At 33.3% G+C, this 15052-nt stretch overlaps 1 protein-coding gene across 1 annotated transcript in view; it reads right to left on the bottom strand.

Annotated features, from left to right (window-relative positions):
* Nucleotides 1-711: 711 nt before the first annotated feature.
* LOC148612802 (uncharacterized) overlaps nucleotides 712-15052 on the bottom strand; it is a 46984-nt gene continuing 32643 nt past the window's right edge. The window contains exons 17-23 of the mRNA XM_088595407.1: nucleotides 10042-10055; nucleotides 7311-7592; nucleotides 6790-7101; nucleotides 3857-4135; nucleotides 3170-3297; nucleotides 1931-2067; nucleotides 712-1382 (exon numbers count right to left, since the gene is read on the bottom strand). Coding sequence (XP_088451533.1) covers nucleotides 1001-1382; nucleotides 1931-2067; nucleotides 3170-3297; nucleotides 3857-4135; nucleotides 6790-7101; nucleotides 7311-7592; nucleotides 10042-10055 — 1534 coding nt within the window. The 3' untranslated portion in view covers nucleotides 712-1000. The remainder of the gene's footprint in view (nucleotides 1383-1930; nucleotides 2068-3169; nucleotides 3298-3856; nucleotides 4136-6789; nucleotides 7102-7310; nucleotides 7593-10041; nucleotides 10056-15052) is intronic.

Genomic DNA, 15052 nt, shown 5'->3' with positions numbered 1-15052 from the left:
AACAGTTGAGAACTATAGAAGTTTAAGTCGGAAACAACTGATCCATGATCTGGCAGCTATTGTTTCTTTGAAGAAACCTATAGTCTTATTTCAACCCACTGTTAGAAAATTTTACATCTCGGCAGTTTTTTTTATCTGTTCCTGAATTTCTCATTTTTAGTGCACTTTCAGCTTAGTTCCGATGGTTAAACAAGTCAAATATGACATTTTTTTTTCATCCGGTGACCGGTGCATAGAAAAGTAATACATCTTCAACATGTTTTGATCACTAGAACATGTATTAAGATAATTTACAGCCCTTTTCACAAAAAAAAAATCGTAAGAGAAAAAAAAAAGTTGTAATTTATGACGTCACAATACTTTGATCTATTATGACGTCAGAACTTACCACTAATTTTCTGTGAAAAAGGTGTGCAGGGGTCAAATTTAACACAAAAGTCGTTAGTATAAAATCGGTCGTAAGTCATGACATCAAAACTTACGATCAATTATATGCTAACGAATTTTATGAAATTGAACACTATTATTCATGGTAAAAATGTTACTTTTGTTTACTATTTAAACTGTTGAAATATCTATGTACTATTTTGAAATGGAATGAGAACTTCGCAAAAACAATCACACGACAATAAACAGTTTCTGTTTATATGGGAACACATTACAAGTTAGTAAACAACATTACAAGTTAGTAAACAAACTACAAACACAAGATAGAGTATTACCATTTTTTTTAATATAACTCGTATAAATATATGGTTATCACAAGATCAGTGTGCATGTATACAAGTAATACAGTGGTTTAGTACTATGTTTGTATATAAATATTAGGTCAACTGGAGTTTTTAACGACTACTACATGCATACTTTCCACCGATTGTTTAGGGCTCTTTTTCTACTACATTTCAACATAAATCACAAGTTACTATGATATATATATATATGTCAGATATTTTGCACACACAGGAATAGATTGTACTTGAGCAGAGGGCTGATTGTGCATTTAATTACATGTTGGATTCTCCGAAAGATTTCTGCAGAAGTTTCTCCTGCGGCGAACGACAAATTTATAAGTAAGCTCTGGATATGTTCCGATACGGCATGGATATGTCATGTCATTTCGTGTTGCACATCTGCTTGTGATTTCATAATCATCGTGTTCTTCGTAGATGGACATGTCAATGGATGGGCGAGTTAGGACAGATGGGAAATAAATGTCTAACATGACTTTATCGTAAGACCAAGAGAGGAACCGGAAGCTACATTCGAAAACCTCTCCTGATTTTTCCTCGCAGTTGCTTGAGCTAATAATGGCTTCTGGACACCATGTGACGTCTCCATTTTTCATAACTATAACCTTTGCCTCAAAGTCGTGGTGGAGCTTCCTGTAAAAAGGAAATAGTTGGTTAAGTATTGGTAATATAAACAAAAAACATGACAAAATATCAAAGCTCAAATTTGTCTGCTATGACTTCCTTAGTATGCCAACCTATATTACACTATCGAATTTTTACACATAAAACACACTACTAGCGCTGGTATAAATGTGTGTACGATTTTCTTAGCTAATGGATCATTTCGAAAATATGAAAGAGAATTAAGAGTCATTGGAGTAATTTTTGTCTCCATTTGTATTGTACAGTGAAACCTATCTAAAAACCAAATCCTGAATAACCTGTCTAATCCATACACTTCTTAAAATTACTCTAAATTTAAATGTATTTTGAACCTTGGTAAACCAAACACCTGTCTATACAGCGCCAATTCTAGTGTAAATGGGGTTCGGTTTAGACAAGTTTTACTGTACATTCAAAACTTTCTAATCTCACAGTATCAGGTAATTATAGCGCACATTGAAATTTCTAATATCACATTTATCTTAGGAGTAAGTTATACTTAAAAAATATTTAAAACTCAGAGTCTGTATACTTACTGTCCAAACAAGACTATATCAGGCAGCCAGATGACTGAGGATGGAAGACTGACTCTTGGTTGTCCTCTTGGCCATGATAAACGACCATCATTCCAATCAATACATTGCATAGCTTTGAACCGGAGGTGAGTACCATTCTGAAACAGCAAAAAACACTTGATTCACTGGCCTTCAAAGTATTAATTTGATAGTGCCATCGTCCTTAGTAATAAAACATAGGCTACAATAATGTACATAGTTACTATGGTAGAACTTATCGGTGCCTGATTTGGCTTCCTATTTCGATACATATATTTTTTTTATTTTGAGTACTTTTTGTGTACAATCGACTTTGAATCTTAAATTTCTTATGTATTTGGTTATATAAACCCGTGTGCAACATACTGAAATTAGCTATACATGTATTTATAAGATTGGTATTTTTTTTTTAATTAAAAAGTGCTTATCAACGAAAAAAAAATGCCCAATTAGAGTAGCAGTTGACGATCAACAACCTAGCTGAAAACTAAGGAAATCACTACGTGGGGAAAATGCGCTGGTGCAACTTGAATAGAATTCCATTTACAAATTTGTCATGCCCTTCAGGTCTAGCCCATGAGATAAATCGCAAAATCCCAAAGTCAAAGGCCGGCTTTAAACGACTTAACCCATGATACACCAACCTAAGATATTACAGTTAAAACGAACCCTGAACTATCCGAAAGCCTTCTGTACGAGACAATTTTTAAAGACCATTTAGTTTAGAGTAAATTAATTGTATTTTGAATCTTGGTAAACCAAATGTCATACAATCAATTCTAAAGTCCAAAAGGGTTCAGACAGTTTTTACTGGAATAAAAATACAGAGACACATAGTAGGCTATCAAAGACCCGTTGGTTAACCAAAACATTACTACATATGTCTATAATACCTCGTATTTAACACTGAAGGACGAGCTTCCGAGTTTCATAAATGGTACACGCAATATATTACCTGCATTTATAGCAACTTAGGTAAGCACCTACTAATGAACTGCTACTAACTTTCCCTAATGTAAGCAAAAGAAAAGCATCTAACGACCATATTGTCGCTATGAAAAAAATGTGTAAGTCTCGAAGTGACACAGACATTTGAAAATCAAATAGAATCCATTTTTTAAGGACTAACTTTTGTATACAAAGTCAGTCAGAATATTCAAAGATGCCATAAAATTACAATCAAACAAAATTTGGTTTACAATAACTTTATCAAAAACTTACGAAATGTAACATTTCCTTTGGAATGAGAGAGTGGGTGACGTTGACAACAGGATCAATTGGTCTGACAAGTTTATTGTAGGGATGATCCAAGATACTTGTGATGATATCATATTCTGTGGCGGGTTTCTCTACAATGATGTAAATATGCATGTATAGAAACATACTTTAAATTAGCATTTAATTTAATTATAGAAGTACCAAACCTTGAATAGGAAATAGTCATGCGCATAAGATATTATAATGGGAGCACTACATATAATACAGCAAAGTGCGAGAAATTTGGGGAAAATCATGCTAAAATATTTTTCCCAATTTTAGGAGGAAGTGTACGCTTTGCATGTTTTTCCGAGTTGCTCATTTAGTTTTGTTACTTTGTATTATTTTGGTTATTCTAAGTTCTTTGTTTTGTACGTCTATTTTCCGTGTCTGATCTTTGTCCCTAGTTTACATTCTTTTGATTTCCGCTAAACCTTTTTTTCCTTTGATTACTCTTTCCTCGGATTACACAATAGAAATCAAATGGATTATACTATGTATGGCACTGGAGCCGAAGAGCTTATTTTTTGTCTGTCAATATCAATTCTATTTGTCACAAAGCAAGATCTAGGATTATCTTTTTGCAACTTATCTCCCTTAGAACAGATTTAACTTTTCTTTAACTTGGAAGTTAAGGACAGCTAAACGTACCAGTGACTGTGACCTGAATGGTGTTGGTGTTTACGGTGACGGCCCCGTCAGTTGCCTCGCAAAGGTAATTTCCGCCATCAGCAATATTGACATTTGAGATAGTCAAGGATGGGCCGCCAACTTGTGACCCAGAGAATCTGCCGCTTACTGTGATTGGTTGGTTATTTTTATACCATCTGATTCCAGTGGGTGTTCCTGCTGTCACTTGACATACTAAAGTTACAGTGTCGCCCTCTGTTGGGTTGTAGAATGTTACTGGAGCAACCACTGTCAATGGTGCTGAAATACACAAGGCAGATACAAATATATAAAAATTTAAAAAATGGACTTTTGAATCCCACTTTTACTTCAATGGTTTCTGTTAAATATTAAAGTTTAAAGAAGGATAAGAAAGAATTTTGTATAGAATGTTTTTGAAGACAAAAAACAATTGAATGGCATGCAGCAGCTAGAGGACTTTCATGCTAACTGCTGAGTAGTTAGCATCCTTAAAATACGCTTCCGTGAGATTAATTCTTTTGTTCTACCCGCAGTACTTCCTGGCAGAAGTATATGTCAAGCATGCTCATCAACAACCCCACAGTTAACACGAGATTCACTTGTGATAAAGTTATCGAGTATCCAGTCAAAAAAGTCGAGTATCGAGTTGAAAAGGTCGAGTATCGAGTCAAAATAGTCGAGTATCGAGTTGAAAAAGTCGAGTATCGAGTCAAAAAGGTCGAGTATAGAGAAAAAAGTCGAGTATCGAGTTGAAAAATTCGAGCATCGAGTTAAAAAATCGAGTATCGAGTTAAAAATGTCGAGTATCGAGTCAAAAAAGTCGAGTATCTAGTTAAAAAAAACACAATTACAGAATAGATATAAATATGGCAAACAAACATGAAACATGAAGATAAAAAAATATGAAAAGACAGACACTCCCTTGTAGTTTTTTTTATATTTAAACATCTGAGAAATGTCCCGTGTCAAGAGCGTAACAGTAAAAATAACCTGGTATAAAGTAGACATGTACGCACATAAAACGTGACGGTGTTCAAATTTGTTGTCGGTGGAAGACGAAAAATGGTTCCAAACCACATCTTATCATAAGTAAAGTGTTTCCTAAGTCAAATTAGTTCTGTCCAAACAGAAAAAAATATTCAGAAAATCCAAGACGAAATTAGAAAATTTGCGGAGTTACAATTTGTTATACAATGTATGATATGGGTAATAAATACTTTGATCGTGGTATTTTTCACAAAGAGGAAAATTCTAGTCATATAAGGAAAAGCATGGTGTAATAGGAAGTAAAGTATAGCACCATATGATATAATCGATCTCCTTTATTTTTTTTGAGTCTCATGAATTCGTCCATGTTATCGAATGTTTAAGGTTACTTTGCCTTGGGTTCAATTTTCCTAGAAAACAAAATTAAAGTTCAAATTATTTGATAACTCCTAAAGTATACACTTGGCCATAAGTTAGGGACCACTCAATTTTTTCAAAGAAACTGCTTGAATTTTTTTTTTTATAAAATAAAATTGTCTATATCTGTCCTTTCTGTGAAAATATCGTACAAAGTATCATTTCATCAGAAAATGCAGCATTCAGGATCCTGAAAAAAAAGTCTAGAATTTAAAAAATTGGTAGCCGTGTGAAAAAATTATTCGAAAAAGCCGGGGGTTGTGAATTTTTTAAAATTCTGGAAAGATTATAAAAAAAGTTGTTATTAAAAATGGCAAATCTTCAAGTCTAAGGCTCTTTATCACGTGATTTTGCACAGATACATTTGACGGCAGACTTTTGTGATAGTTTTCCTTCTTTATTTTTGCACAAATTCCACAAAGTCTTATTGTAAAGCTAATAAGAAATATTCAAATGAATAAAAACTCCTTTAAAGTCGTATGCACGCTTGACTGTTCAAACCTAGAATGTCTTTAATCAATGCTTATCGCTGATTGGAGAAACATAGTCGCTTAAGAGTCGTACAAGTATTGTTTAAACTCCTGTTTTAAAATGACATGTATATATATGACGTCTTGCCAGAGAAGAAAAAAAAAATAATCATTCCAGAAAATCAAAAGAAAAAACCCTCACACACAAATATTTTAGAGAAAAAAGGAAAGAAAATCTTAATACGTTTTCTATGGATTTTTACTATGATAGTCTGTTAAACTTTTTTCCTCTATAACAGTCATACTTCAGTTTTTGATATTATTGTATAACATCTCATGAGTATATCAATCGGTCATCTCCGTCTATTTTCATTTCTGTCAGCATTCTAATGTCCACAGGCGGGCCTGACGAGCGGACGGATCGTTGTTTTTTTTTTCTCTCTGCAAATCGCCCACTTTACTGTTTTTGGTCTAAAATTGGTTACAATGTTAGAATTTCACTGCAATAAGTCGAATTTGCTTGAACCCATCAATCCAGCTGCTGTCCAACTTAAAAATTCTCCGAATATCCATCTAACCAAACAATTATGAAAAATCTATTTAGGTTTTAGTTTCATGGCTCTACTGCTATGTTTCATTTTTGTATCTTTGTAAAACAACGCTTTAAACATTTTAAGTTTATTTCCATGGACGTTTTTACTGTTTATGTAACGTTTTAAAAATTACTTTTGTCACGTGAATTACCTTTAAGTTGGTATTAATATGTATGCAGTTTTTTTAACTCGATACTCGACTTTTTCAACCCGATACTCGATTTTTCAACTCGACACTCGACTTTTTCAACTCGATACTCTATTTTCTTGACTTGATACTTAACACTCTACAATAAGAAACCCTCAGTTAACACTAACGGGTGCATTATTACTTTGTCTTTAGTACAATACAAATTAATACGTGTATTCTATATTTTGTATTCACTTCTTATTCGTTCTATTCTCAATAAAAAAAACATACAGGTAACATGGATATAGAACTTAAGTTTCCCGGTAAAATACTTACATCGGACTGAAAGTGGCAGAGTGGCGGTCTGAGGTGGATCTCCTGTCTGGGGGTGAGTAACCTCGCAAGTCAAGGTCTGGCCATCATTTGCTGTTGATGGGGCCCAGTTGAGGGTACCAGTAACGGTGTATGACTTGTCTCCTGACTGATATGAAGTTACTGCGGTGAACTGTTGATCGTTAAATGTTGTACTGCCGATTCTCATCGTCATGGATTGAACTGGGTATCCTTTCTCGGACACACAGGTCCATTGCGTAGTTGTACCTGGGATAACACTGGTTGGTCCAGTTAGTACTGGAGCTGTGGGCTTTCCTACGAAAAGGGTATATATATGTTCACATCTATACGATATTTAAATGACTTTAAAATAATTTTCAGACACTTACTTTACATTTATTATAAAATAGCAGTGATTTATTGAATGCTCCCGATGTAAAAAATATCGATAGTTCACACTTCGAAATATATATATATAGCTTGAAAAAAAGTATTCAGACTGGCTATCATCGCAAAAAACTTACTATAAACTTCAACAAACTTTGTTCTTGAAAGAGGATTTTGGAGGACTCCGTTTTCTGACTGACATTCGAATACTTCTAAATGCTCATCAGAGGAAGCCACGAAAGAGAACTCATTGACAACCGATCCACCGGAAGTAAACGTCGAATCGTCAATAACAGTGTCATCTCTCAGCCATTTTACGGTTGGTGTTGGTTGACCTCCAGTAACTGTACAAGTCAAGGTCACACTGTCACCAAATACGATGACCTGAGGTCCCGTTATAATTGGAATTCCGGGAGGGACTGAAAAAAAAATTAGATATTTATTACTTCCTTACCCATTTATGTACTATCAAAAATGCCTTTGTGTATATAATAAATGTGCATCGTTTTTAAAAACACTCATTGGATTGTTATGTGTATGACTACATACATATATGTATACATGTTTGCTAAACTAAAGGGCAAAAAGATGTAGAAAAACAGGGGAATCTGTGTTCAAAATACATGTACCAGAATGACAAAAGACGGAGATGAAGTCGCAGAACACAAAGAAACTAATATTAGTTAGGCACAGTCTACAACAAAGCACCGGACTTAAAAAATAAGTTTATATCTTAGTCTGGGGCTTCATTCTCTTATAGCGTGGTGATAATTGATCTTATAAAAAAAAACCATTGTAATTAAATGTTTTCACTGTTATAATCAAGTGGAAAGTGAATGAATTTGTGTCCAAACACCCAAACACATATGTAAACTTCATTATTGTTTATCATTCTGTCACCAGATCATGCCAAAGTTTGATTTTGTGATATAAGTTACTATCTTTGAAAAAAAGTATTAAGAAATCAAAAGTAATCGAAATAATCATGATTACATGATGAAAGTAATTGTAATTTAATTAATTACATCACAAAAAAAAGAGTAATTTAATAGTAATTGTAATCACAAAATGGAAAAGTAATCGTAATTTAATTAATTACATTCCAATGCACCATACATTTTCTGACGTTTGTTAAGTCATTGAAAAAATGGACGATAGCCGAAAGGGACGAGATAGGATAGGTAAAAGCAGTAGTCCACTTGAAAAATAATTATTGAAGCGTACGTGATCAAGAAACTGTGAACAATTCTTTTAAATTTTGTCTTATTTTTTTTCATTTATTTTTTCCTTAAATTTTCGCTTCTTTCACTTTGAATTCACTTTCCTGACCCATTTCTGCAGGCCTGTCTGATACCTATTCCGTTTTGTCTGAACGTAAATCGTTAGCCTCGCATGCACTGCTCGGTCTAAAAACTACAAAGTACACACAAACAGACGAACAGTAAAAAACCTGTTAAAACCGAGGATGAATTTTATTGCACCGTAAAGGTGAGCACTTCTTGCTTCATTCAAGACGCCCATTGTGATGCTCACTGAACGTCAAAACCAGCGAAATGTGACAAAAATATATATAATTCTGTAGATGGAAATCGTTATCATAATGAAAATTGGTAGGCGTTTCAATGAAAAAAGTATTCTTGCATGCCTATTTCACAGTTAAATACAAGAATTGTCTTAATATTTTAGCTCACTTCATTACTATATCTCAAGACCAACTTTAATATTGTTAAATCATTAAACTTGTTGTAATTAGTAAGCTTTAGTAAATAATCCTTGCTCGAATAAAAAAAAGATACGAGGGCATTGATTGAGATCTAATTTTCAGATGTTTGTTATTAGCCATTACATGAGATAAAGACATGTACATGTATGTACAAAATGTATTTGTTTATATAACTATACTAGCCAAAAGTACATGTATACATGTTTAATGTAAAAAATAAGGTATGTGCATTCCACTATGCCTACGTTTGTCTGACGTGCATAGAACAAGTATCCGTATGCAATAAATAACGGGCCAAAATTCGTTTATTCAAATTTTTAACGTATCTTTTAAAGACAGGATTATACAATGTAATAAGTGTATCAATCAGGGTTCGGTCTTTTGTGTCCGATTTTAATGAATGAGTCAACAAAAAGCAAACTTGTCTCTCAGAGATTTACTTTCAAATATATGTACAATAATTGACTAATGCTTTCTCTGTTTGCTAACAATTCAATGCTTTGTTTGCAAAGCCAATTATGCATAATTAAAATGCTTTACACACACGTTACAAGACGTACGGGATCGATTTAAAAGGTTTAAAAACTCGAAGATTCATGTTTTTTTTTCACTTTTTGCCTTGTCAAATTTTTCCCTCCGATTTCATTTCAAATATCTTATTAATTTCTAATCCATACTTCAGATCCTTTTCATATATTGAGCAATGTTAAATTTTCTATAATTTGAATTATTGTGCATGATTTTAAAAAAACATGGAAACGGTTCACAGAAAAATTTGTGTCTTTCGTATATATAAAACAATCAAAGTACATTTTATGGTTAAGAAACAGTATCTAGATGTCACATATTTTGAAATAAACCGAAATACATTTTGACATGACCATCAACGTGGGTTCCTTTCTGGTACATTTACTCACAAGGTTGGAATTATTTGCTTAACAAATAAATTTAATCCATAATTAAGTACTGTAGTGTGAAAAACTTTTCAACGAAATTTTTAAACCATGAGAATATTTCCATTCATCATTTCATGATTGTAAATGTTGTACCCTAGTGACCTAAATAATGGACTCCAAAGCTTCTAATTGTAAGATAAACGAAATGTTGTCAATACCATCAAATTGGCACATACACTAAAAAAGTACCGGAAGCAAACTGGCTGACATAGAACATGAATATGTAGCATTTTAAGTGCATTAGAAGGATTCAAGGATGAAAATCCATGCACTCACAAAGCGTGTACCCAAATAAATGCTTTAATTAATTTTATTGACTTTGTGACCTGATTAGACTTATTAACCATATTGGCCACTGCATTGTGAAATCTTGTGCCAAATGTAGTCACGAATTGGGAAATGTTGCGAATTGAATAAGTTGAATCCCGTCCATTGAATGGATGTGTGTAAAGTAAAGTATGTAACGAGTTGAAGGTTTTTAATAAGAGTTGTCGACCTTGGACCACAATAAACATCACTCACAATACTTTCCTACAATCTTCATTTTTTAGTATATTTGATATCAGAATAATACTTAAAATCTATAAACCACAAATATGATGCTGTTGTGAATAGGTTTCGGCATTATATATTAAGTCACAGAAAACATTGACAGTTCTCAACTGGATATACAGTTTATAGAATAAACGGATCAAATCAAATTTCGTTCTATATTCCCAAAAATATTTAATGGATTTTTTTACTGGTCCGACCGATTACTTTTGTCTTTTGATAACTTATCCTTAAGTACCATAGTTTACACTTGAATAATCTTACCTTGGGTGAAGGCTGGCACAGACAGCACAGTCAAAACAAAGGAGCCTAGAAAACCCCTCATGATGGTCGCAGGTCCCGATTGGTGATCCTTTCAGCAAATCAAACTTCCTCTCTCTAATGAAATAAAAAGACGAAGGTTACTCATTAATAAACAATTTAAATCCCCAATAATTCTTTTAAAAATAAAGGTCACGGTACCCTTTTCTTACGTAAGCTATGCTGAGTTTAGCCTCTTGATAAACTTGTGAATAAATAAAAAGGTATAAGCATGAGATTATAACAGCAGGTTTGACTTGGAAAAAAATCAATTCCAATTTTCAAGCTTTTTCTCTTTTACGTAGCTGTACATGAGCTCGTTTTTTACTAACCAAAAGGTCAACTGGGCGGTTTCATTCATGTCAAATTGCTTAATCAAAAATACATTTGCTGTTATGTGCATTTAGAAGCTAATAAACTTCCAACACCCCGCCCATCCCTCTTTCCTCCTAGATGTACTATAAATAAAAGCATATGAATTATTCTGACATGCGAAAAAAGGATATTTGAAATACTAGGTGGATAACTTACTAGGTCAAGAGACCAACTACATAGATGTATTTTTCATCACATCATTTTGAATAGACATTTTCACATTTCAATGAAACCTGCATTTCCTTAACAAAGGGTTACAACCAAACTGTTAATTGCCCCCTATCATAGAAATGAAAGTAAGCTCAAATATAGGCACAAATGTAAATGAACTTTCGTAAAAAGAGGTTTGCCTATTAATGCAGATAGAACATAAAAAAGATAAACATGTAGTGGACTATTTACACCTTTACAGCATTATGTGCGAGATGTACCATTTACTGAATTTCCTTGAAAATAAAACCAGTTCAGTAATGCTCCAATTACTCAAAACACACACACACACACACACATAAAGTGTGTTGTCTGAACGAGTCATTGTCATAACTATTCAAATCAAAATGGAGAAAATCAACGGCCTTAATGTACAACCATTTAAGGATGGTTTATCGCCAATGTTTTATCATTACTTAAAATCTGTTTAAAAATCTGTTCGGTTTTAAATCAACAATATCTTGCCAAGTAGAATTTTAAGTTTAAATTTAGCAATTTCATACAATAGTGTATATATACAATTTGCCATAGAGCAAAAGCGACAAAACTATAAGTTAAGGTCTTACCTACAAAGCCCTCCGAGATTCTCGCTGTCTTTGAACGTGTGTCCACTTCGCGGGGTTTTACCTGTAAGTAAATGCAGGTAGAAATACAGGTAAGAAGATAAGAACAGGTTCTACAGCTTTTTGCCCACCCGTTAAATTGACCTTTAACTAAACTATCGATTTAAAAATAAAGTTCTGTTTCCAAAGAGTATTTGTCATCGGCCATTCTTAAAACGGATTTTACATAATTTTATCATGACCTTCTCTTTATTGTATGTACACAAGGAATAAAAATTTAATTACGAATAATCTAAATATTAAATACTACTTCGAAATTATGTCATTTAAAATCTGACTGGAGTGCTTGGATAATGAATATTATTAACTCGCGATTCCATTCAGTTTTTGTCCTGGGAAAGTTAATTTATAATTCCAATTATCACATACCGACGGCCATTTTAAACGCGATTATATATAATAGTAGCAACAAAGAACTCGGCAAATATACCAAAATAAAATAAATCTTTGATATCGGTAGATTATTGGTGTTATGGCCAGTGATAGGGTTTTGTTTTGGTTGTTGTAAAAAAAAAAAAAACATAAAGAGTAACCTAATTTACTCGTCGTACATTGTAAATATTGAAAGACAAGTTGGTATTAAAATTAAATGGAATACACACACACACAATAGTATATCGTTATAAAAATCAAAGAGGGCCGCGAACAACTGAACAGATGTAATATAATCAGCTTCATCATAACTTGCGACAGTTCAAAAGTAGATCAATTGATATCATTGATATGGTTACTCCGGTATGGGGTGACATAAGTGTAAGACTTTAAGTGGTAGTCTTTTTAAGAATCATGCAAAGTTTGTTAATTGTGATACACTCCCAAAAAAGGATACACACTTTTATTTTTGTTATTGAGTTGCTTTATACATGTAGGTCTGTATGATGAAATGTACAATTACCGGTATTCATTATAATCTGTCTGCTCTTTATAAAAAATAAAAATGTGTAAGGTTTCCAACTATGGATCCCATTTTGCATAATTCTTATCTGAGTGCTACTAAAGTTTCCTCGTTTGTTTTGCTCCTCTTTTCGATAGCTCAAAACTAGTTTTTGACCTATTTTTGTATTTGAGGATATCTTGTGCGTAAGTCAGACGAAAAACACTTAATATTCTGTTACAGTGGCGGATCAGGGGTGGGGGGTGTCAGGAGATCGATACACTCCACCTTTAGTCGTGTTCATATTGTGCAAAACCTGGGCAAAATGAGCGAATTAAAGCCTTAAAATCCCCTCCCCATTTTATAAATTTCTTGATCGACAACACCTTTCTTTTGTTCAGAACTTTCTAGATGCTTGCCGTTACAATTTTACTGAACGTGTGTTGCAAATATAGCTTCACTTCGTTTAATACGTTTTGTTTTGTTTTTGCCCTGGTACCAAAAATTGTCCACACTAAATTCCCACTGACAGTTGGAACCGACAATTCAAGGATGAACGGGGAAAGTATGATCATGTCGTGCCTATTTAGATAAGATGGTGTATTACATCATCATCAATAACACTGTTATTTTGATCATATAACCGACTTCTTGATAAAAGAATTGTTAAAAACATTCTGAAAAAAAATACACATTCTTACTGTTCACTTTCTAGTTTATTTTGTGAGATTTTTCATTTGTCATCAGAGAATTGAAACGTATATTTTGAAAGAACACAAGTACAATCGAGCCTAGACAATGATTATACTTTATGATAATATAGCTTTCATTTTTTGTCTGTCCATTTAAAACTCCTGAATAACTTCTAATAACTATATAAAACCCTGGCAGTTCTCAAGCTTGTTGGTAGCAAAACATCAATTCCGTGTGAAATTAAGATATTACCTTCCATTGAAATGCCGTATATGCACGTTGTGTACAATTCTAAGAATAACTCTATCACGGTATTGGTTGCAAAAATTTCATTTGAATGTAATATTTTTTTATTCAATTTGTATATAAATAGTCACTTGATTGGTATGATTTTTCGTTTGAATGCAATATTTTTTGTATTCAGTTGGTATAACATTTTATTTAAACTTTTTTTCATTCAATTGGTATCATTTCTCATTTCAATGGGATATTTTTTTACTCCATTGGTATAATTTTTCATTTAAATTCAAGAGTAATCAAGGGAACCAAGGTTATAGGGTAATCAAAAGAATGCAATCCAGGGACAAAGACCAGACATGGAAAACAGACATACACAACAAAGAACGTAAAGTAACTAAAATGATACATACAAAGTAACAAAAGCAAATGAGCAACTCGGACTCCACTAAAAACAGGGAGCATGGACCAGGTACACCGGTAGGGTAAGCGTCCTCTGCTTTTTAGAAACACCCGCCGAGTTGCTCATAAAAAGTCAAGTCCAAGGTAGACAAACGAGGAAAGGAAAACTATGACCCGCTGAATAAATATGTTTTCATGGTGCATATGGATACACCATAACGATCCACGAGTTCATGATGACGACCATAAAACTTCTGTAGTGATGACTTCAATCATGTAGCAACATAACCTATTCCAGAAGCCTATTTGTTAGAGTTCTAGCACGATACAAAAAGACTGCGTAGTTTCGGCAAGCTCTGGCATAACGTATGAGTTGTGATATGAACACTCCATACGCAGGTGTTGAAGGGATGTTGCCACAGATGAAAGGAAAGTTGACAATCCTGAATGAAATGTCATCACGTTTGTCGTAAAGTTTGGTCAATAGTTTTTACGAAATAAATCATGAATATTATTAATGTCATTATCATTATTTCAAATAACGACATAAATGGCCAGCCCGTGGTAAAACAATGATAAAATAGAGTTTCCGTGATTTATATCGATTCTAATGAGACCAGTTTCTTCATATTTTGAATAACCGCAGCCTACATGTATGTTTTGCACGAAATGTTGGTCGTGTGTTTATTACTTTTAAACGTGACTGTGGTCTAAAGAGCTTTGTAACACGTCATATTAGAATCGATAGTTATTATTCGACTGCTATATTTTATCTATGCAATAACGGCAACCAATCGCAAACTTTGTTTCAACTTGTCAATGACCTCATGACGTCATAGAAGTGTGGCATAGGTAAAATATTATATACCATTCGAATGATTACAGTCGCATTTAAACGCAATATTAATATACCAATGGAATGAAAAAAATGCAT

This window comes from Perna viridis, chromosome 7 (genome assembly GCF_037379345.1).
Source record: "Perna viridis isolate PV_CMFRI_1.1 ecotype Kerala chromosome 7, ASM3737934v1, whole genome shotgun sequence".
Classification (NCBI taxonomy): Eukaryota; Metazoa; Mollusca; class Bivalvia; order Mytilida; family Mytilidae; genus Perna; species Perna viridis.
This window is presented reverse-complemented; position numbering and strand designations above follow the sequence as displayed.